General features: G+C 41.5%; 4 protein-coding genes across 5 annotated transcripts; 3 read left to right on the forward strand and 1 right to left on the reverse strand.

Moving 5' to 3' along the window:
* The first annotated feature begins 7211 nt into the window (after nt 1–7211).
* On the forward strand, nt 7212–9275 carry LOC109855194 (tRNA:m(4)X modification enzyme TRM13 homolog). Its single transcript, XM_020429113.1, has 5 exons — nt 7212–7432; nt 7544–7740; nt 7842–8027; nt 8197–8433; nt 8514–9275. The coding sequence occupies exons 1-5, from the start codon at nt 7269–7271 to the stop codon at nt 8963–8965; spliced, it is 1236 nt and encodes a 411-aa protein (XP_020284702.1). The 5' UTR covers nt 7212–7268; the 3' UTR covers nt 8966–9275.
* A 221-nt stretch (nt 9276–9496) lies between these two features.
* On the forward strand, nt 9497–10548 carry LOC109855183. Its single transcript, XM_020429096.1, has 3 exons — nt 9497–9679; nt 9992–10207; nt 10326–10548. The coding sequence occupies exons 2-3, from the start codon at nt 10021–10023 to the stop codon at nt 10523–10525; spliced, it is 387 nt and encodes a 128-aa protein (XP_020284685.1). The 5' UTR covers nt 9497–9679; nt 9992–10020; the 3' UTR covers nt 10526–10548.
* A 380-nt stretch (nt 10549–10928) lies between these two features.
* LOC109855184 lies at nt 10929–11996 on the forward strand. Its single transcript, XM_020429097.1, has one exon. The coding sequence runs from the start codon at nt 10940–10942 to the stop codon at nt 11117–11119; it is 180 nt and encodes a 59-aa protein (XP_020284686.1). The 5' UTR covers nt 10929–10939; the 3' UTR covers nt 11120–11996.
* Nucleotides 11997–14743: 2747 nt separating this feature from the next.
* LOC109855185 lies at nt 14744–22451 on the reverse strand. 2 transcript variants are annotated; one of them, XM_020429098.1, is made up of 5 exons: nt 22194–22451; nt 17137–17315; nt 16571–16720; nt 16306–16461; nt 14744–16208 (listed from the first exon to the last, which is right to left on the reverse strand). In XM_020429098.1, exons 2-5 carry the CDS (start codon nt 17312–17314, stop codon nt 16174–16176), a joined length of 519 nt encoding a protein of 172 aa, XP_020284687.1. In that variant the 5' UTR covers nt 17315; nt 22194–22451; the 3' UTR covers nt 14744–16173. The 2 variants fall into 2 exon arrangements, with proteins under 2 accessions (XP_020284687.1, XP_020284688.1); XM_020429099.1 differs by lacking the exon at nt 22194–22451 and adding an exon at nt 21657–21734.
* Between the last annotated feature and the right edge of the window lie 395 nt (nt 22452–22846).

A 22846-nucleotide genomic window follows, 5' to 3' on the forward strand; every position in this document is an offset into this window, starting at 1 on the left:
GACGTCAATTTTCTTCTCTTTAAAAAGTCCTTTACACCTATCCCGTTGCAATAAAATCCCCTCCCTCGACACGAGATGTGAAATGTAGAATTCGTTGAGTGACACTTGCAACCGGCGCGTTCTTTTCGCGTGTGTTTTTGCGAAAATGTCGAAATAATTCTTCCTATCAATGTGTCATTCTCCACAATCTCTCTCTACCGAATCAAATCGCATTCACATGTATATATATATATATATATACCAAAATGTCCGTATTATTTATTTACAAAAAAAAAGTTTTGATTGAAAGAATTATTAATTCGTTTCGACCGATTCGTCAATTCGCGAGTTTTTGCAAACGCGTGCTCGGTTTTTTTTTTTTTTTTTTTTTGTTTTTTCGTTATTACTTCGAAGACAGCACGTATTCTCAGAACGGCGTCGTGTGTGCTACACTCGACACGTGCGATTGACGAGGATCTTGCTGCGCGAGAAAGACGGATGACAATCGAAGAGAAAAAAGACGAAAATTCGATAAAGATTGAAAGAAAGACGCGAAACGACGACAGCGCTTTCTCTTTCTCTCTCTCTCTCTCTCGTTCTGGATCCTTAGAAAATTATTTTTCTTTCAAAATCATCGTTCCTGTCGATCCGCCGCCACCGCCGCCGCGTTCCGTAAACTCATTAGGCGGCCCTTGTTCCCGCCATCGTTAATTGAGTACCGAGGTGAGACGAACGACACGGAATTATCATTCGAATCCTTCTTGTTAGATATACCGGCGTCGCTTCGCTTCTTTCCTCTCTCTCTTTCTTATTTTTTCTTTTTTTTTCTTTTTTTTTTTTTTTTTGTTCTTTTCCCATTCTGTCGTTCTTTTTTTCCTTTTCTCGTGAAATTTGTCATGTACAAAGCAGCATAATCAATTGAAAGTCCGTTACGCAAAACAAAAATCTGCTCTTGACGTTATATCCTCAAACGAATCCGGATAAATATCGAGTTTATCGTAAGTGTAATCGCGAGAGTACATTACGATATGTTGAAGCGCAAAATGCGACCGATGTCGTTCTCTCGGAGAGTGGAATAAAACTCACAGTTGTCTCGGAGAGTATATCTCTCGCGTCGTTTAGCGAAGTCTACGTTGTGCATTGTTAAAGTTGGTCAATAAGCAGGTTGTCTGCAAGAACCGCTTTTGCCAGTGAAAACGTTATAACTTTCTCAAGAGAACATCAATCCTCTTCTCTTCTTCTCCCTCTTTCTCTCCCTCTCCCTCTCTCTCTCTCTCTCTCTCTCTTTCTCTCTCTCTCGGTGAGTTTAATTTAAAATTCTTCTTTGTCTCACTTCTCTCTAAAATTCTCGACGTTCATTCGCGAATTTCTTCGAAGAGTAATCGCGTGTTACTGGCACGCGGACGTTGCACGACGACAACCGTACGCATTAGTGACACAACTCTCTCGCGACAAACAAGAAATGACATTGGCGCAACGCATGTTCGAAGCAGTTTGAAGGTAACAAGCGTAACAGGCGACGTACCTCTCGGCACGAAATGTATAGTATTGTTACAAAGACGACGAAGAAACTTGGTGTGCTCGCGCGGTTATTCGTTTTCATTTCGTTTAAATGCTCTCATTTGAGAAATACGACCTCCGTGGATCTCATCATCGATCAAGTGTCGCTCGAAACATAAACTCTCTCGAATCTCGTCGATGCACTCTCTCATGTGTGCGTGTAATCACGAGTCGAACTAATCAATCGCTCTATGTATGTTTAAACGTTGAAAGTCGCGCGCCCGATTGATTTTTGAATTTTTCCTCAACGAAAAAAAAAAAAAAAAGAAACGATGATTCAGAGGAGAGTCATGCGACTCGCAAAAGAGACAATTGACATTGTATCGAACTCGAACTTGAAATCAAGCGCTTGGATTGCGGTGAGAACAATCACTAGTTTTCGCGACGACGCCAGACGACGCCGCCAAGAGTCTCGAGAAATCGATTTCGAGATATCTAATACGGCTCTGCGGGCAGTGACGCCGACAAAAGCAAGTGATAGAAAATGATGGTGTATACACAGAAGAGAGGTGTACATGTTTTTTGGACAAGGTTCGCGCTGATGGATCATATCAAGGATGCACAAACTTTTTCGGCTGTGAGCGCGCATGAATGGATATGTACAATATTATAAAAAACAAAAAAATGTCGATTGTTTCGTATATCGTTTTAACTAGTAATTCTTTCATTACCTCCGATATAAAGTTCGCAGTGTGTTTTTCCAAACAAACAAAAAAGTGGAAGGAAATCAATCGTTTTTCGATATTCGGGCTGTTTCGAGTTTTTTTTTTCTTTTTTTTTTTTTTTATCGATTAGTGCTCGTTTCTTCCGTCATCGGCTCGAGTCGAGATTCGGGCCGGGGTTTGTGCATCGTTGGATTGTGTAATTTAATCTTGTATATAGGATACATTTTGTATATTGTTAAAAGTTTGTGTGATATAAATGGGGTTATGTATTTACTATCGAGCGCGAACGGCGATAACGGGGCTATACCGCGCGTTATCCTACGGGCGATTAGCCGATACGCGACGTGCCATGGTTTTTCGCGGTCCCGTCGAGCCGAGTGCGTTTATAAGTGGTGTCTTTCGCTGTGCTACGCACGATGAATGAACACGCAGAATTAATAAAAAAACCTCAGCCAACACGGCTTTTCTCGCGCGACTGATTTCAGCGCTGACTAATCGCCTCGTCAACAGTTTGTTTTTTTTTTTTTTCCATTTTGTTTCGCGAATGCGACATTTATGTACTTTCCGATGTAACAATTTGTAAATTCGATCTTACGCGAAAGGTCGCCAATCGTGCGATTCGATTTCGTCACCAATGCGAAAGCCCGAGCCCCGAGAAGACGGGGAACACACAATCGTTACGAAGCTCGCGAGAGGGAATGACCGAGAACGAGTCGCACATTTCGTTGCGCGAACATGTGATATATATATTATACATGTATATATCCCGGAGAGAGAAGGTCTCGCGTGAAATTGCGTGCGATGTGTATATTAACGCGAAATGCGCACTGCGTATACCACACACTTGGCACTCGGTGGGCCCCCGGAAACGAGCGCGCGTGCACGGAAAGTCCCCGGCCGAGTGGCACGCGCGCGCAGACCGCGAACTCGGTCCCACACACGCGCGTCTAGTTAATTTTGTTATTTCATTTATCTCGGACTCTTCATATTCGGGACCCGACATCTGTGTATGTGGTTTCGCGGCCTCTTGTAAAATACAATTACACATGAAAAAAAACGACACGAAAGACACACACACACACACACGCGCGCATACATACATTACACACATACATACACACCGTACGCGAACACGTTTATTAATTAATAAAATCACAAGTTTTTAGAAAACGAGATCCGTGTGATTACAAACGCCATTGATTTTCCTCCTCCCGCCAAAAAAAAAAAAAAAAAATCCCGAATCATGTTTCCCCGCTCACGTTTGCGCACGGGAGTGTCGATGTTTAACGACGATTCAGACTCGCATTCGATGCGATGCGATGTATTTCTTTATTATTATACAATCATCACGACGGAACACACAAGGTAAAGAAAGAAGAAAAAGTGAAGCGCGGTTTATTCGATGACCGCGCGCGCGCGCTCTATCGCATCGAGGGGAATCGAGGCTGTGTGTGTTCGGCTCTCGCTCCCAAGTGGCTGAATTAATTCGAATGATTCGAATGTTTCGGCGATGCGGAGGCCGGTTTTCAGCCAACTTCTCGGCAACGTGTGCGCGAGCGCGCGCGCGCGCGACCCGACATTCTCCAGTCGGGATAGGTATTTAACGGATGTACACGTGTCCGACCATATTGCATTTGTGTCGTTCGATAAATAGGTGGCTAAGCAACTCCAACGGAAACCCGTGTTAATTAACGTTGAGTTTCAGGACTGATTTACGTGGCGTCTAATTAGCGGACCTGCCGGCGACGTAGTAGGCATTTTGATTGGCCACACCGCGAATAGAACGCGGCCCGATTGGCCTTGCCGCGGCGTGTCGTATCGATTGTTTTCGTTTCTTCTCCACCTCCACCTCCTCCACCTTCTCCTCCTCCTCCTCTTCTCCTCCTGTTGTTCTCTTTTTGTTCGTTCTTAAAAACAAAGGCCGAATAGATGCGCCAAAGCGCGCTTCCGAAACGAGAATGCTGCCTCCCCAGACTGAAATGCAGCCCGATCATGAGCGGTAAGTAAAAGTAGAATGTCTGTGTGGTGTATGCGCGCGCGCGATAGTAGAATGTGTGTGTGTGTGTGTGTGCGCGCGCGCGCGCGTGTGTAACACTCGGATTTTATTTCTACTATAAATAAATAAAGAGAAAGTGCATATATATATATATATACATATATATATTATTACAAAGACACGTATGTCAGATATATATTTTACAAGTGTCAATTCGTTATTCGATTTCTCTCTCGTTATTTCGAGTCGTATATTTTTTTTTCATCGGTTAAATAAAATCGTAAGATGCTTCATTACACGAAAGTGAAAGGAAAAGGAAACTCTTCACGCTAATTAAACCGGCGCATTCTAATCCTTTATTTACCGTCTGCCTTATGTTTACAAGCGTATCAATTAAATCCGGAATTAAACAAGCGCGTTACCAGCACACACACACACACACACACAACAGACGCGCGGTTGTACACGCTCGTTAATTATGAGTGATAATTATTACTGACGTAATCCCCTATTTAACCGCTCTATGCCGTGCTTTTCCTACAGATTAAGATAGTCATTATTGCACGTCGGAGTGTAAGAAATAATTAAGGTAACAAATAAAATGAGTTTTTCTATTTTGAGAGAGACGCGCGCGCGCAAATTGCGAAAACCTCCGTAGAGGATATTTTATTCAAACGCGTTATAAAAGCGAAGAATTCACGCAGCTCTCTCAACACCGCCGCGCGCGGTGATCTTGAGCCCCGTGCGAGCGAGCGGGGCGATGCATTTCGAGAAACGTCAAACGTATGCAGTTTCTTGAAGTTTTGCGGCAATTAACAGTCGACGGTGAATAACAAACTGAATTTAATTAATTGCATAACTGCGAGCAGAGGCGGCCTCTCTCCCACTTCTCGCTTTGCCTCCCCCCACACTTCTAATCGAAGCGGGTACATATTGTTGCACCCGTTGCGCTCTACCCCTCATCAGCCCACCGGCAATTAATTATAGCATTCCAGGTTAGCCCGGGAATTAATTACGTCCAGAAGTTGGACGCTGGCGAGGGATCGTTAGAAATCGTCCTTCGTTAGAGTTAGGCGGGCATGGGTCCAGGTAATTATTGATAGTCTCCTATATATATATATTGTATATATATATACATATATATATATATATATAGATATATGTATATATATATATATATTGGTCCTTCATTGAGCCGATAACGCGGGGGAGAGGGGGTATGAGAGCGAAGGAGCCTGGGAAAAGGGTATGATCGCGCTCCGATATTTCGGACTTGCCGAAAATCAAGAAAATAAATTTAAACGCGCAACAACATGTGCGCTTCGTATTTTTTCCGGTGCGAACTTTTTTTCCGCGCGACTCGCGGAAATTAGACGGTTCCGAGAGAGAAAGAGAACGTTCCGAATCGAACGCGGAGAAATTGAATCGCGAATAAATAGCGAGTGATGAAGCGGCGGTCGACATTTCTTTCTGTTTCTTTTTTTTTCCGTTTATTTTTTTTTGTTTGTTTTGTTTTGTTTTTTTTTTTTTTTTACAAACAAATGAGAAACTCGGTCTTTTATGGCGTCTCAGAACTTTGTTGATGATATAACACTTGTTCATCTACTCCTTAATCCCTTCTGCTTGTTAACACTGCTCTCGCTGCTGCTCTGCCGAGAGTTGCCCGGGAAACAAAAAGGGATCGTTAGCGCTCGCGGCCCGTTTTATGGCCGTAAATACGGGCATGTGTTTTGAGGGGAATGTTCCGAATATTTTGACGGTATCGCGTAACTTAAAAGAACCTAACCAAGTGTCACGCGGTGTTTTTTTTTTTTTTTTTTTTTCAGTGCGCTTTTATAAAACACGTGTCGCGAAAATTCGCTGAGAGTAATTAATCGTCCGAACAGGACGCACTGGAGAACCAACACACTTCAGCAGATTCGCGTGTCTCTTATCGAACTTCACAAATTTATTAGACAGATAAACAACACGATATTATTATTTTACACAAAGATAAGATGCGACTGCTGCATACATTTCTTCTTTACGGCGCGTGTGAAAGATGGCGGGGTGGGAAGACAAAAAAAAAAAAAAAAAAAAAAAAAAAAAAAAAAAAAACTAAGGGAGTAAGAGATCCGGAAAGACAGACGAGGGGTTGCGCGAGAGAGGATCAGTTGACACACCGGCGCAAGACAATTATTATTGTGAGTGGTTGGCGACGGGACACCAATGATATTTTATTTAAGAAACAATCGGGTAATAGCTCGCTTCAAGAGGATAGATAACGCCGCGCGCGGAGATAGAGACCGACCGCGGGAAAAGTTGTGTTGCGAGATAGAGAGAACGAACGCGTTACGAGGAAAGGGAATTACAGAGGAGAGGGAGAGGGAGTGGAGATGTAGGCAGCAAGGAGAGAACGCGGAGAGATGAAGGGAGAGAGAGAGAGAGAGAGAGAGGGATGAGGAGAGGTAAAAGGTGTACTTTGAGACGGGCTGGTGTATCAGGGTAGATGTACATTAGCGAATTACCCGCGCGCAGATCCCTCGACGGTGAACAATAAATACAGAGTAAATCGAAAATATCGTTCAAAGAGTTCGGTAAATCCTTAAAAAAATCGATAGACTCTGTTACGGAAGGAGAGAAAACGTGTGCCGCTATAATATCTAAATTAAATAATACAAACGATCGTAGTCCCAAGCGTGCTTTGTAAAAGAAAAAAATCAATTTTAATCACTCACCAGTCGTCGTTCGAATTTACGACGATTGCGCACGTGTGACAGGATTTCTTACTTTATCGCGAAACAATTTTTCCATCAAATTTTCCGCGTTTCTTCAACAATTTCTTCCAATAATTGCGGGCATTGCGTAATCACGCGCTTACGGCGTCCTCATTACGCTACACTGACGAAATTCAATTTCGATCCCGGACGGAAAGACGAATGGTGCCGCCATCTAGCGACGCGGAGATGCGAACACACCGCGCGATGAGCGCGCCATCTAGATTGGCATTAATTCTAACCTGTGATAAAAATCCCTTCTTGTTGTGAGAGGCGCGTTGAATTCTTGAAAAATTGAGAAAAGAAAAAAACATGACGGACAGCAACCATTGCAAATATTTTGTAAAACGAAAAAATCGCTTTTGCCACATGACTGTGCGAGAAGGGAATCAATTTTGCGGCGAGCATCTGCCAGACGATGCTGGCTCCAGCGATATCCGTAATAGAAGAGTAAAATGTCCGTTGGATCCGACGCAGTAAGTTTGTTTATTTATCTTTTTTTTTCATAATGACAAATTCAAACACGCGATTTTACTTTGCGTACGTAAAGTTCTCTCGCAAAATTGAATCGACGTGTTTCTTTCCAGCACGTGTTACGAATCGAAGTTGAAGAAACATCTGAAGGTATGCAACACCAAACGAAAATTGGACGCGCAGCCCGCATTCGTAGTCAAAGGGGTAAATCTGGACGATGAGGCTATAACGGCGCCATCGTATGTGCCGTTGTCGCAGCTTGACGAGGCTGTTGTCGACACGGTGATAAAAAAGATCCAGTCGGCCTTTGGTAAACAAAAGAAATTATTTAGACGTGACGTTTCAATGACAAAAAATGTTTCGCGTTTTGTTGTTTTTGTTTGATTTCTTTATCTATGTAATTTTATTCAGAAAAGCTTCCCGAATTTTCTCATGCGATACTGCGGCACGACATACTTAAGGACAAATTGAACGACAAGACCTGCGGTAACAATGTTAGAAAGCACTTGCTCCAAGATGCATCTCTTCTCGGGCATTTGGAGCAAGCCGGTCTCGTGCGAGACAACACCTGTTTCATTGATTTCGGAGCGGGAAGAGGTACGCGCATGAGGAGTTTTACATTCTCACATTATTTTTAATTGAAAAATTATATCGCAACGCGCAATTCCTTGAAATTCCGAGTGAATTCGCGCGGTGTGTGTGTGTGTGTGTGTGTATGTGTGTGTGATGACAAATAATTTATTTAAAATCGTAACTGTGCGAACAGGTCAGTTAATGTACTGGTTGGGACAAATAAATAACAGTTTGAACTCCTGTATCTTGTTGGTGGATCGTTCCAGTCACCGGCACAAAAAGGACAACAAACTCAGGAGAGAAAAACATAATTTCACGATAAAAAGGATATGTGCGGATATCGCTGATCTGCAATTGAATAAAATCACAGAAATCCAGTCGTTCAAACACAAAGTCGGGATAGCCAAACATCTTTGTGGCGCTGCCACGGGTACGTTTCGCTGTTGAAAATTCTCGTTATTTTGCACATATTTGATATATTTACATAATATCGATATATTGTTTTTATAGATTTAGCAATACGTTGTTTAGCGAGATCGATAAGCAGCGAACCGAAAGTCGACATTCGGGGTTTAGTCCTAGCATTTTGTTGTCATCACAAATGCGATTATTCGTCCTACGTAGGTAGGGACTACCTGCAACAATGCGGTTTCACGACGGACGAGTTTCCTGTTTTGTGCAGCATAAGCAGCTGGACAACATGTGGTTTTCATTTAAAGAACGACGCTGAGATGCAATCCGATTCTACCGTTCGGCAGCACGACAAGAATGTTATTGACCAGTTTTCGAAATTAGACGAGCGGGAAATTATCGGACGCAAAGCTAAAATATTGCTGAATTGGGGTCGCTTGGTCTTCCTGCAAAGTGTTGGATTTCAGGCCGAGCTATTTCATTACATTTCCACCGATGTTACGCTGGAAAACATGTGCATTGTGGCTACACGAAAACACATTCCATCTTAGATCATTTTTTTTTTTAGTTATTAACGTCAATTCCAAGTATGAACAAGTTCCAATAAAATCGAATACAAAATGTTTATAGTTTCATAAGTGGAAAGCGCGTTTCTCATTAAGTTAATTGTGATCTCTCTCGATTTTGTTGGAAATGACCAATTTCAAGGAAATAATTGTATTAGTCGTTAGTTGTGCAGAATCAACCGATCATGTTAATTTACATTACATTTGATCGGCCGATTAATCGATAGTCAAAAAACTGGAGATAATGAGAATCGACCTATATTCTCTCAATGCTCTCTTATACACAAAAATTATATTATTACAATATTGTTGATTACTTATATTATTAAAATTTTGTTTGTTTCAAGATAAATATAATTTATCTATAAATATAAATAAATAAAATATATATAAATAAAAAATGCGTAGTTAATCCATAGTCGATAAGATCATCGCTCAATTTACCGATTTCATTCGAGTGAATGATACAACACTAACGTAGTACGCAGGTCAGAAATACTCTCTCCCCACCAGACAGGATGCCCCGCCCAATACAAGTGATCTAATGTTCAAACATTCCACCGTTCGAGTAATGCGCAGGTGGTTTTGCTTCGGAGTGATCCTTTTTTCTAATTTCTAACTTATAGAGGAACACTATCGATCAGAGAAACAATAACGAGGACACGACGGGTGGCGTTGATAAAAAGATACGTTGCACAGGTACGTATGAGCTCTGTATTGCGCATAATAATTTTTATCAAGCGACGTATGCTCGCGTGAGTTTTTCGTGACCTATTTCGGTGTCCATTTCTATGTGCACCTGCGTGTACGTCAAATAGACAAGTGTGAGTGTGTGTGCGTGTGCAGCGGTACATAACATTTATCAGCACTTGTCGCTCAGAAGTTGGTCTGTGAAATCTTACACGACATCTTACGCGCGGCATCGCACCAGCACGCCACGCCTGGCGCGTGATGCCGAGGTCTCTTCTTACTCTCCACACTGAATTTGGCTTTCCTCTTTCTCTTTTTCAGAGTGTAAGGGAGAGTGTTAACGTTGTGACATGTCTATTCTAGACGAGCGTGATGACTACCTGAAGAATCCGTATTTCAAAGGGCACGAGTACGGAGATTTCACGCCGTTCTATGTCACGGTGGCTCTCTGCTCCGTTTTGGGTGGCATTCTTTTCATTCTGAACATCGCGTTCTGCTGCTCGCGGCATCGGGAATATTGGCAGAATCGTCACACAGGTGAGCGTCTGCGGAGCGCGTGTGTGTGAAATCTGTCGTTACATACTCGCATACTCCAGTCGCATGCAATTACAACTTACAAGAGTTTTTTCTAATATTGTCCTATCGATATATTTAGGCAATAGGTGGATCCAGCCTCTTTTTACCGTGCTGCCGCACAAAACACCACCGCTCGATTTAAGCGAACTGGAAAGCGGTATCAAGCCCCAACAGAAGCACGAGGTCATTCAGTATCACGATCTGGAGTCTCACGGTATCACGGAGCATTCACAGGAGTTCATGGAGATGCAACAACAGAAACGCGAGAGTGAGATCTGAAGTAGATGACAATACTAGCAGCTAATAACTAGTGTGGTAAAAAGTCAAAAGAAAAGAAAGACGAAAGTAATATCTACGCTTCGTACATATACGAAGCTTCCAAAGCTAGGAACTTAATTAAGTTCAATCGAGTTTAATCAGTCTCTTGCGCTCAACTAACAACTGAGAAAAAGATCTGATTTGGTTGTCATTAAATTTCTCGCTGCTAATTTTTATCGTAAGCACATTGTCCTGTGACTCCTTTAGGATATAAATAATTTTTTCTTTTTCGTTTTACATCATTTTGTTTATCATCGATTATAGAATTGATCATTGTGACACCATAGCGAATTGCAAAGCTGTTTCATCAATCGGATACTCAACAGTAATTAAACTAACAAATAATTAGACTCTCATTGTAAATAATTGTTCGCAATGGGCTTGCACGTTTTCTGGCCTGCCACGGCCTGTCTGACTCTTTTCGTGGTTTGCGTCATAATTGTGCTGCTCAAGTATGGCGCGCGTGTTTGCAAATTACGGCACGAACCATTGCCGTCCGATCGCGAATGGGAGGGCAAAACGTATTCCAGAAAATTATCCATTTCCGTGGCGTAAATAACATACATAATAGATATAGCACTGCCTTGAAAAGATTGCACTTGGGTCGTACATTTTTCTTCAAAATTCGAACTTGACAAATGCAAAGACTGTCAATTAACACATGGTCACGTTAGAAATAGATCAGAAATTCTTAATAAAAATTTAAATCTTTTACGTGTGTATGTTGCAGTAAAAAACGTGGAATTAAATTAGTGGAATCAAATGCATAAAGAGAGAGAAAGAGGAGAGAGTAATATATATATAGACCTGTTTATACTTTTTTTATCAGAAGAAATGCGTGTACAAACTGGTCAGTAAATGTACGAATTCCATGTTTTTAACATGTACTTAACATGTAAAAGAATCTACTCTTTTCTAGGACACGTAAGTCGTACGTATTATATAGATCTGATATAACGATCTAATAATAGTTATGTAAGTCAGATACTCTTTGATATTCCGTCCCCCATTTACTGTGCAACAACACTGATACAGTTTTTTACTAACATGTATAAGTGTCTTGTCGACAATCATTGTGAAACAATGTTTAAAAACTTTGTACAAAAAAAAACAACCAAACTTGCCTTTTTACAGCAATGTGCGTTTAAGAAAATTTTAATGTGTTACATGTCCGTCCATATTTCTTGTTTGATATTGAATTATATTCTTCTCAAAATATGATTTTTTTTAAAGTAATATATATATATCGATAATACCGATATAACTGAGCTTTTATAAAAGTTTTGTATTTCTTTTAATATATTTTATAAATAAAACTGAAAGACACACCAAGAAAACAAGTAATATATTGATAATACCGAGCTTTTGTAACAGTTTTGTACTTTTAATATATTTTACAAATAAAAACTCAAAAGAAACATCAAGGAAAAAACAAACGAATGTGACAATGATTGTCCTTCAAATTGTACTTTCGAATTGTACCTACCTCGCGAAAAACGCTCTTGTATATATATATAATATTTTATTTTTATTGACAACATTGGATTTTTGTTACATGTGTAATGGTTACACAATTATTTTAATAAGTAAGTAGATTACATTATACAATTTTTTTTTGCTTTTTTATAGAATAGTTTGTAAAGAAAATTACTGATTTTAACGAGCTACAGATACATCGAATTCAGGAATTGATCCTAAGAGCTAACGAGGTCCAAACGACCTAATAATGTTCAATGACGAGTCATCAACCGCGACCCAGCAATTTAAATAAATAACCTTGATTAAAATCATTTATCTAAATCGTTGCGCGAGGCAGTTGTAGTCTGTACAACAAATCGACGAGATGTATAAAAAATGTACACTTAAATTTGTTTGCAATCTTATACATTGGACACAAAATGCATCGAAAATTTTTGTAACAATCTGTTGTAATTAAAAAAAAAAAAAAAAAAAAAAAATAATCAAGAGAACGGCACATTTTCTTTTTATACGGTTGCGTTAACGAGATGAAATCATTAACAAGACGATTATGAAAATTCAACTCGGTCCGCGATGAGAACGGCGAGTTTCGTATGTTCTAATTGTTTTAATTCTAACGAATAAAATTCTGAACGATTTCCTTATTATATAATAGCTAGAATATCTATGAATTGTGTGTGTTTCCGAAAAAAGTGTGCGCAGATAGTAAACGATCGCCGTAAAAGAGAAGTTTGAACATTGATTTTTTTTCTCTTCTTTTTTGCGCGAGAAAAGATTTGAGAAATCTCACACAATTTAAACGAGATAATTCGGCTAGCGAACGAACGATTCGTTTTTCCGAATCCAAACTATCTAGCTGGGTTTTGGAAATTCAACAACAGAGCGCGAGCATCGACGTAACAATTTGATTCGCGCGCGCGCACACAGATCGAGAAAAATCCACTTCAAAATGTCTCTCTAACACGGGAGAGGTGTTTGCTATCGCTACGCGCACTCGTCTCAGAGAATGCCTGTATAATTATCGAAAGATCTGAAAAATTAGTCTCTAGGTTTTTTACTGATGTATCTTCTATCATGCGCTATGTTACAATGCGATTAAAACACGAAGAGCTTTCTCTTACAAGCTCCACATAAAGAAGTCAAGCGCGATATGCTTGTTACACCTATTCTACACTGAGAGATAAATCACGCGCGCTTCAACAGGCGCGCTTCGCTTCAAACTTCAGGAGCGAAGTCTCCCGCAAAAAAACTGACGACTACATAAAAAAAAAAAAAGACGAATGAATCACACACATCTCATATATATGATTTCGAGTATCAAAAAATCTCTTCGGACACAAACGATTTGCGCAGCTAATAATTCTATTTCGCACGTCGCGTCGGTCGTGTAATTGGCACTCGCTCTCGTTGTAAAATAGATGTAACGCTCATTTTTAGAAACATTTAATGCTGTCGACCGGCATAAACGAGTCCCACACACACGCACACGCACACACACACATACACACACGTTTTTTGATCATCGTGCGTATATCCCTAAAAATTACAAGCTGGCTTCACCACGATGCCACGTATCAAATCGCACCTTTTTGTATTTGTTTTGTTTTTTTTTTTGTTTTTTTTTTGCAAAATATAGACTTTGCGACTTTTTTTTTGTGCGGATATGATGTTTTGTGGAATTGAATTTACCGGTCGAAAGAATTAATTGGAGGAATAGAGCAATTAGAGATAAGAGCTCATATAGAGAACGGAGATAACATTATCGATAGAGTCGCTTTACGCGTGATGATATGCTGTAATACGGGAGCTAGAACTAGGCGCTTGGTGATGACGCGTGCCCCATTTCACGTACGGCGTCTACGGGCGTTTAAAACATATATATATATACTATATGTATATATATATGTAATAAATTTCTTGAGATCTTGGAAATATCTTCGACTCGCGTAGAAGAGCTCGAAGAAGTCTGAATATATTTACGATTTTTTTTAAAATACAATAGAGTCAAAATTTCTATTGTAAAACATTCGACAACAAGAATACACTTTTAAAAAAACGCTATTACACAATCAAAAAACACGTATAATCTTCTTCTCTCGCGCCTTTGTTCAATATTAAGCACGTCGCACGCGAGTCACACACGCGTGCAGTACCAAACGCGCGAGCAGCTTAACTTTTTTAAAATTTTTTTCTCACCGACGAGCCTCTCTGTATATACCTAGATTTAAAAACAAATGACACATAAACCTTTTTTTTTTTTTGCACAGAGGAGGGATTTGATTTTATACCGTGGCGTCGAAAAGATACCTAGTGATCTCTCTCTCTCTCTCTTTTTCTCTCTCTCTCTTTTTCTCTTTCTCTCGCGCGCGTGAGAGCGCGCACATTTGACGAGACAACGAGACGACGAGTTATTTTAGTTTGATTTTCATGCTCATTGGCTTTGCGAGTTTCCATATTTGCCAGTTACCACTTGATACATTATTATTAACGTTAACTGCGAATATTAACACCGGAAGTGATGACGTCCTGTCAAAAGAGGCGCTGAAGATTCCGGAAAAATTCATTAGGCTCGCGCGAACATTCTGCGTGTTTTTTATTTTATTTTTTTTCATATATTTTTTCTCAATTTATTTTCAATTTCAAATTCCTGATATTTTTGATGCGGCTCTTTTTTGATCGTCCATTTTTTGATTTTCAAAATTTTTGATTCGCCGTTATAGTTTTGTTTGTTTGTTTGTTTGTTTTTTTTTTTTTTGAAAATCTCACGCACAAAGACGGACATCGTTTAGCTTATTATCTTCGCGAATCCTCTTCTTTTGAGGGTTGAATCTTCGCATCGGCGTAATAATTGTCGGAATATCTCGCGCATGTTACATGACACACAGGACAAAGTTACTTCGAACACCGAACACTGTATATTTATGTGAGAATTGAATGAGAGCTGTTTATAACATGACGAATATTGTACATGATTTTTAAGTGGGTCAGCAGTTAAGCCAAAGGGGAGTCACTGCTGCGTTTCTTTGTGTGTGTGTGTGTAATAAACAATAATATAATTATTAATAGCAATAATAGCAATAATAATAATAATAATAATATGTGATCATTTTGAAGGAAGACGAGAGAACAGCTTTGGCAGATGATGACCTTTATCTTCTGCAATACCTTCAAGAATATAAGCGATTGCTTCTAGTCGACGAGTTCTACGATCGCTACGCTCGTTTAATCGCAGTACAACGCAGTGGTGCAGATTGGTTGCAAGAAACCCGTTCGAGAAAAGCTAACGTCACTCAAACGTTGTTTTCACTCAAGCTGTCAAGGGAAAAGTGTCACGTCGTCGAAAACATTTGCAGAGAAAAATATACTCGGGCGGGGCGAGGAGGGAAGGAGGGGAGGAAGAAGACCCAGGGCAGAGAGAGATGAATAACGTTGCACAAACTGCATCACTGTATGTCTGACGAGTAGTTGTATTTAATTTTCGTCATCTCGAAAACACGGTTACGTATCGGTTACCAATCAATTCTCTGGCTGATCGCGCGGCTTAACCCTTCCGAGATCTTGCCAACGTATCCATTTTTAGAAAACCGTTATGTGATCAATAACTCTTCTCTATCTAGAACCTGTTGCAAATTGTGTCAACGGGTTAAAATAAAAGAACTCGGACAGAGATACGACGCTGAAAACGAATATATATGAACGACGGTCTTTCTCGTTTGTTTATCCCTCGTTTACCGCCAACTGCCAAAACCGCGGATACAAGCAACACAATTCATCCCGGAAGGATTAACAGCTTTCACGTTGTTGCCGAGAACAGAAACGATCACCGAGACGTGCACATTAACCTGAATTATTAACAGTAATTAATGTGTTTAATAATTAACTGACGGCAGCGCACCCTGAAAGTTTAATTGCGGGCGACACACACGTTGCCCCGCCGCATTCGAAATACATGATTACTAGGCAGTAATGTGCTAATAAACGCTTCGATTGGCGTCGATCTTTCCCATCAAAATTTTATGACCTGCCTCGCAATCAATCGGTAATTCGAGAAAAGATCGAGATACGGTAAGGATCCGAAGAGATGGGAGTGCGCTTTCGTTGCCCAATTAGAAGAGACGATTGGCTGACGATTACTGCTTGCCCGATTTCTTGTTCGATCGCTCGCCTGGAAAAATACGAAACAATTCGTGTGTGCGTGTTTTCGAACTTTCTTCTTCGCGAAAAGAAATTACTTCACAAGTTCACAGCGAACAAATAAATACCTTTGGTGGATTTTTTGGTATTGGTCTCCGGTTTACACCTCTTGGTAAGTCGTCGCGTCTTATCGCAGGATGTGTCGCTGTTCGCCTTTAAATTGTCGATTCTCGTCATCATTTGATTCACGCATCCACTCCACGCGCCTTTCTCGTATCGGCATGCTGGGATCGACAATACACCAGCGAATTAGAAAAACGTGCCGTGGACGTGGGACTTCCTGTCTAACTCCGCACACAATACGGGGAGAGAGAAATTATAAACGTGACTCACCTTTCTTGCATTTTTTCTGGATAATCTTGGTCTGCTCGCAGGACTTGTCGCCCTTCTTGAGGTTCAGAGTGCGCGACCGCAGGTTGGTATTCGAGTCGCATTCCGACCATTGACCCTTCACGTATCTGCACGACGAGGAGCTGCCGGATGCTGCGTCAGCAGACGCGAAACGTCAATAGAAACAATTGGACGCAACGTCGATCAAGCGAATAAAGAGAAACTTTAAAGGAGGATAGGAAACGACTTAATTATGCCGTTCGTGCACATGTGCGTACGTGTGTTATTACGCGCGTACACATAGCACGGTAAACATCGCGTCAACGTTACAATTTCCTTCTTCACAATACGTAACCGTTACGCACAATGTTACGTGTTTATATTGCACTTACATATTGTCGAGTGGGAAAAATTGTAACATCTGTGTGTTATTACTCTCGTTACGCTTGATGTTTTCAACCGGGTGATGTGTGAACGATCTCTCTGTTACGAGTGCTCGAAACGAGGTACACGATCGGGAGAGAGGAGGAGGGAAAGAACAACGCGGATTAATTACAGAAAGAACTCACTTCGTTCCTTAGTGCCGCGCACCGTGCGCACGAGAAGCTCCTCTTTGTCGTCGTCTTTGTGAACGGTTTGAGGATGATCCTCATCCTCGTCCCACAGATCATCTGTTTCCGCTCGCGCAGTCGTAGAGATCATCAACAGGGCGATGGCCACAAGAGCCAAACTCCAACACAGCTTCATTCTGTTTGGGAAAATAAGAGAGAGAAAACGTTTCGTTAAGCCTCCGTAATCTCACATAATCGGAGTCGTTTCGCAATATTATTTCGCTTATCGAGGTCGCAGCGCGGTTTGAGACGCGTTGTTTCAGAGGCGATATTTTTGAAAAAAAAAATAAAAATTCTTTTAAAATAAATTAATTCTCGGATTACTCTGTAAACTGTAACACATAGGCCTATTGATTTTAAAATGGGAACTCTCATAAAAGAGAGTACTTTTATCTCATCGCGCTAAACTGTACTCCAATAAAACACGAGTATGATCGTCGTGGCGGATTTAACGGTCGTGAATATTTCATTTATCTCACGGGCGATTACGAGCGGTTTTTAATTAGCGCCAAATTCTGAGAACGATAATTAAGCGACATCAACGGCCGCATAGTGTTCTGACCGACCGATGAATGGATACTCCAGACCGAAGTAATGAGCGGCAAAACATCGAGCAATATCGAGCGAATCGCTCGCGATATATGTTTTTCATAACGACGCGCTTTGTGTTTTTTTTTTTTTTTTCGCAGCCATTTCGAGATCGTCGGCAGACCCTTGACGCCGACGAGAGATTTGCCGACGTTAATTAAACCTGGTCTGTCAATCTTTATTAAAACGACCCGACTCGACGATGATAACTGCGGCACGGAGAAAATGCCGCGCGGGCACAAAAGACTTTCGCGCGACTTCGAGTTCGCAGAATCCCAGCTGGCGTTCGTTAACGCGCGATTATTAAACTTTTCGAGGCGACGCTCTCGTTAAGATTCATTGCGATTATCTCGGTCTCATCTCTCCATGAGACGAGAGTAGCGCGGTATATAGCGACAAGTTACTCTTAACGAGAACTTCAAAGGATAATCGAGCCCATGCGAACGCGGGACTAAACACACGTGGGATAAGACAAAAAAATATATAAAAAATTTAATCCGACACGTCGCAAATATAATTCACTCGCTCCTCAAACATTCGTATTCTCCTCCTGATGCTTTTAGTTTCAGTTCGCTGTGCGTCGACCTCGTTTAAATAATCTTGTCTACGTTTCCGCGATAGTGGACACTCCACGATTTCGATAACGCAATTTCGAGTGTTGTTGCGCGATATATACGTACATCCATTTACAAAACATATATTAAATATATTATATGTATATATTATATAAATATATATATATTGTAATTATAAATAATATACAAAATATTTAAAACGAACGGGTCGCGCGCACTCCCCTGTTTTGTACGCGCGCACAAATTGCACATTAATAAAAAAGTTACGTTAAATTAAGTTAAAGTTAAATTTAATTGAGTTATACAAGTTAAAACTGAGTTTAATTAAGTTAAGAAAATTAAAGTTTAATCAAGTTGAAAAAAAAAAAATTCAAACAAGAGATCCGGGATTAAAATCCATTTCAACGCAAATTTCACGAAAGACGTCGATCCGCACATCGAATGCCCTGTCTCCAGTTCAGCGCGCGGAAGCTGAGGATTGATTTATTGGAGGGTGCGCGATGATATGCACGCACATCAACGATTGACTCAAGGTCTTTTCTTAGATCGATGGCATCGCTTCGCATGCAAAGCGAGATGATGCGCCTACGGCGAAATCAGAACAGATCGGAGCAGCCATCGCCAAGGCCACGGAACTAATTAATCACTGACGATAAAGCGGGAGGAGCATCGCGCGCGCAGAGGATAATTTAGCGAGCGACACTTTCATCGAGACGATATATACATAGATCGTTCCTCGTCGCGCTAACTGTGCTGCCGAGTTCGCGTTTGAGAAGACGCCGCAATTTCTCGCGGTTTATTTGCTCTTTACATTCTGGAAGAAGAAATATTCAAACCTGCAAAATTATAACATCCAATTAGGAGATTGGGGAGTTTGAAAGCTGTTTGCAAAGATCGGGGGAGTAAATTCCTCGAACTCAAAACACACATCCCCTGGAGAAATTTGAGATACAAGTAGGATTAGAGAACGCGGAGATTAGAGACTCTAATGCGTGATATCAATAAAACAAGTTAAAAAAAAAAAAAAAAAAAAGAATAATAGAGAGAATCAAAGTGCGATACGCATTTCGTTCGTGTCATATATATTTTATTCGCGTACGTGCGCGCTCATTATTTATATATATATACAGTCGCTCCCCCTCCTATTAGTCGACATTGAAACAATCAAAACTGGTCAGCAATCTTTGCTGGAACACACGGACGCAAATACATCGGTGCTGGTTTGTTTCTCCCCTAAGCGCGAGTCTCCTCCTACGCTTGCATTCGCAAACGAGATTCGCAGAGAAAATCGTACACGGCAAGTGAACGCGAGGATTGACGGAATTGACAAAATTATCGTCGCGTCAGAAATGCCGGACGCGAATGAGACAGAGCGAGCGGACGTTGCCTTGTTCAAGTTCGCCGTCAAAACCATTGTCGGTTCAACAACGTCGCGATGTGGACGAGCAGGAGAAAGAACGAACGTGAAAGAGAGAAAGAGAGAGAGAGAGAGAGCTTGTAGGAAAGCAAAAGAGAGAGAGAGAGAGAGAGAGAGAGAGAAGTATTGCGGATAATATGTCGTCGAATATAGACCGGCGGGGACACGCTCGCGTATATCCATCGTGAGCAAGGGGACGTTGCCCGATGTCCAGATATACGCTGGCTGCAAGATTCTTCAATGTGTGTTTAATTCGCGTGCACGCAATCTCGTTGTCTTTTCCTCGCACCTGCACACACAGGAGATGTTTCACACACCCACGGGACTGCGAAAAAAAAACTTTTTATCTCAACAAAGCGTCAAAAATCGTAGAATGTGTGTAAAAGAAAGAATGTCGCGCGCGATTGGAAAAATTAAGAAACTCATTTATACGGAATCCATGTTGGTGAACGCGAACTCGTACAGAGGGAGAAAAATTGTTACGCGGGTGTGTGGGTCGAATCGTAAAAATATTTACGTTTCTAAGAGTAGACCAAACGAGAAAAACATGGAGAATCATTCGGGGAATGCGTGGAACGTTTCGACGTAACTAACTTATCAATGAAGAAAAATAAACGTGCAGATAAAGCACGGCGTTGCCGCCGCGCGATATCGAAACCGAAAGGCTGACGGCGTGAATTAAAAGCGAAACGTTCTCCAGAAGCGATGTGATTCACGCGCGTTATACTCTTTATTATGACTGACTTATTTAAAAAAAAAAAAACGCGAACTACTATTGTAAACGCGACGTCTTTTCTCTCTTTCTCTCTCTCTCGCGTGCGCGCGCGCTCGATGAATTTTCGTGCCAATAAATACTCTCGATCTCAGCGCGCAGAGAAAATTGATTGTTGATTTGGTAAATTTAAACTTACTGTACTCGAACGAAACGAGAAATATCAATGTTGCATAAATAAATCACCCTTCGACCTTTCTTTCTCCGCTGTCGTCATCGCGCAATTCTATACAGGCGGGTCCAAAAAAGTGTACAATACAAAAATAATTCGTCATATAAATTTTACACCGGCTCTACTCCGTTTTGTTCCATCTCCTGCGCAACATTGACACGTACATGATAATTGACGCGTGTGTAATCGTTTTTTTTTTTTTTTTTTTTTTTTTTTACGTTGGAGAACAGCGTTAAATGAATCTCCTCTCCCCTTCCCCCTCCTGAATAAAAGCCCTGAACGCAAACTAGGATTAACATCCTCTCTCTCGAGAGTAAGAAACTAGACATCGCCTAGAAACAAGCTCTCTAGCTTTCGGCCTCAACGATGCTGCTAGTGCGCTCGCGCGGCACGTTTATAAATAGCTCGAAAATGAGGGGTTAAAAGGTTACAGCGAGTCTGCTGCAGCCCTAAAAAACTGACTTGTGTCACTTTACAAGACCTACGCGCTGGTCACGCGGCTGCAGAAAGTAACGAGGACGAATTAGCCGTCATTGCGCTTGTCCAGCGCGTCTCTCGGAATTATTGTCGGAGGGAATTTTACGCCCGCCCCCTTTTTCCCCCGTTCTGTTCTGCAAAACACGCGAATAATCTCTGGGACGAGTAGACAAGATTTGTTTTATTTTGTTTTGCTGAAAAAAAAAAAAAAAAAAAAAAGACATATTTTGTGTGTGAGCGAAACGTCATTATCTTTCGGGCTCTCAATTGAAGAACGAGACTTATTTTAGCTGCGTCTATTTGTGATAAAAAGCTTGATTCACATAACAGTCTTCTCTAATCATTTTCAACTTGAGAGAGATAATATAACCGAGATATAGAATAAGGAAGTTTATAGTTCATTTAGCGTGCTTGCCGAATGAACTAAAGTCCATCTTTGCGCATGTATACAATAGATAAATTTTTTGTCCGTTTTACCTATCTCTGCGATACACTCTCGCGTTCGATCATCATTCATCAGAGAGCGGGAGGGAGAGAACGTATCCGCGGAGGGAATCTGCGGACTGAACTCTAAAGACAATGAAGATCGTGGAGGATAGAGAGACGTGAAGATAAAAAGGAGAACTCAACTGAGAGATCCAAAGAAAGAGCGAGAGAGCGCGCGCGGGGCGCGGATGGAATGAAAGGAGCATCGATCGTCATCATTGCGTCGCAGTGCGCGCGCCTGATGGAAAAAGATGCTTTTAATTTGATCCCTCTCGATCGTTCTCGACCCGTTCCTGGTTCGGCGCGCGCGCGGCGGGAGCGGGACCAGCGGTGACGCGCAAAAAATTGAATCTTCACCATACTGTCAGAGAAGAGTGGTGAAATTCAGGGGCGGGTCTCCGCTCCGCTTGCTCGCGGAAAATCGATCAGCAGCGCCGGGCGGCGGCATCGGCGTTCTGCTCTCTCTCTCTCTCTTTCTCTCTCTCTCTCCCTCTCTCTCGCGCGCGCGCGCGAGAGAGAAAGACTCACCTGCCACGGGGATGCTGAGTAGCGAACCAAGCTCGATCAGCTTCCAGACGCACTCCCGACTAGTTCTGTATGTTTACACGACGATGCGGTCGTGGACACGCTCGTTGAAGGAGACGCTGCAGATGCAGACTCCGCTTCGCGATGCGGCCGAATGATCAGCTGCGTCGTACGAAGAACTTTTATATATCTGAACAGCTTCGTGTACCTCCTCGACGTTGCGGTGCCGTCGACTGCTCCACTACTACGTGTTGCTGCAGCCACTAGGCACTGTCGCCGTCGACCGGAGTCATCCCCCTCCCCGAGAGTCCGACATCCCTCAGGCGCCACGCATATTCCTCCCCGCTCCATCTGTCGATCTTCCCCCTTCTTCGCTGCCGTCGTCATGGTGATCATCCCTCCTAGGAAAGAGAAAGACGACTGGATAAATAGAAATAGAATCACGGGATAAAGAAGAAGAGAGACAAAATTGTACAGGATGTTTCAAAGTGAAGTTAACAGCTTAATCAACCAGAAAGCGCGATGTTCGTTGAGAAAATTAAAATGAGAAAAAGTTCAAAAAAGATTCGGGAGCAAATTAAATTTACATGTTGAGATATTTGATAACGCATATACACGGGCATTAAAAACGAAAATTGTGCAAAAAACGTGTGTAA

The sequence above is a fragment of the Pseudomyrmex gracilis genome, unplaced genomic scaffold (assembly GCF_002006095.1).
Source record: "Pseudomyrmex gracilis isolate BER0280 unplaced genomic scaffold, ASM200609v1 scaffold_83, whole genome shotgun sequence".
In the NCBI taxonomy this organism is placed as follows: domain Eukaryota; kingdom Metazoa; phylum Arthropoda; class Insecta; order Hymenoptera; family Formicidae; genus Pseudomyrmex; species Pseudomyrmex gracilis.